We start from the raw sequence: 1,250 nt of genomic DNA, 5'->3' as shown, positions 1-1,250 counted from the left end.
GCATGTATGTATGTATGTATGTATGTATGATATATATATATTATATATATATATATATATATATATACATATGCATATATATATATATTTATATATACATCTAATATATACATATAAATCTAGAGATCTAAAACACATTCGCATATACACCTCCATACCAATACAAATATTCTTGTATTAGCCTATAACCACTCGTCTTACCGTTTTCTGCCCGGGGCTCTTCGATCGTTTTGTTTGTATAGGGCGTCCTTCCTTTGGAAGATGGTCATGCTGTCCATTTTCTTGCGTATGCCATTCATAGCCGTATCATGGAATTCTTTGGAGTACTGTGAGTGTCATATGTTGGGCGTGGATTTGTTTACGTTTACAGCTATTGAGACTTGCGGCGTATACGAACTTTCGATAACTCCAACGCCTTATGAGTAATATGTTCGGGTTGACAAGCCAAACTCCATTGGTTGTGAGTGGTCCGAATAAAGCAATGGTGCTTCTTGGTAGATAAACGCGGGCTCGTTGACCTTATGCGTATGCACGCAACCAAACCTAATCTTTTTTTCAAACATCGTATATTTAGAAAGCAAACCTGTTTTTATTATTATTCAAACATTGCATTTTTATAAAACAAACCTGTTTTTATATATTATAGTGTAGTAGGGTTTGCTTTTCACCACTCACCCCGCAAGGTCCCGCACCAAACAAACGTATTGAAATACACCCACCCCACAGCCGTGTGCAAGCGCATACCTTCACGCAACAACTCGTGAAACGTTTATGACTGCCCTCGCCCAGACACACAAAAACAAAACGCATACCTCTGTGGCAGTGACGTGCTGCGTGCCTCCCCGGTGTTGTGGCTGACTATTGCTCAGCAAGATACTCACTGTAATCAAACGTAAACGCAAAACGTATATTATGAGTTTACACAAATAGCCGGCTCTATATCTTAGTGACCCAACAGTGGTCTGGTCTGGCTTCAGCTAGACCCGTCCTTCGGCTGATAGTTCGTTGAGTTACATAATCGGTTCTTCTATTTCTATTCACCTTCTAGTGCGCCTTGCGTGACGATGATAAATGCCCTTGTAATGAGAGTAGCACTCGTGGCATTGGAATAGTAACACAGATATGAGATCAGATGTACCAACGGCTCGTATCTATCTCGTATATTGCTGATCACAACTGGTTGGCCATAGACGTCGTGTAAAAGGCACAAATATATGGTGCAATGTACAAAGATCGTTTTTGACTCGATA

At 40.1% G+C, this 1,250-nt stretch overlaps 1 protein-coding gene across 1 annotated transcript; it reads right to left on the bottom strand.

Moving 5' to 3' along the window:
* Window positions 1-197: 197 nt before the first annotated feature.
* On the bottom strand, window positions 198-880 carry SARC_16544 (hypothetical protein; the record flags this gene model as incomplete). The annotated part of the gene is made up of 2 exons (XM_014289350.1): window positions 198-326; window positions 813-880. Coding segments are annotated over 2 exons (197 nt in total), but the record flags the coding sequence as incomplete, so codon positions are not given.
* Window positions 881-1,250: the final 370 nt, after the last annotated feature.

This window comes from Sphaeroforma arctica (genome assembly GCF_001186125.1).
Source record: "Sphaeroforma arctica JP610 unplaced genomic scaffold supercont1.8335, whole genome shotgun sequence".
NCBI lineage: Eukaryota > Ichthyosporea > Ichthyophonida > Sphaeroforma > Sphaeroforma arctica.
The sequence above is the reverse complement of the archived record's forward strand: the minus strand, read 5'-3'. Positions and strand labels throughout refer to the sequence as shown.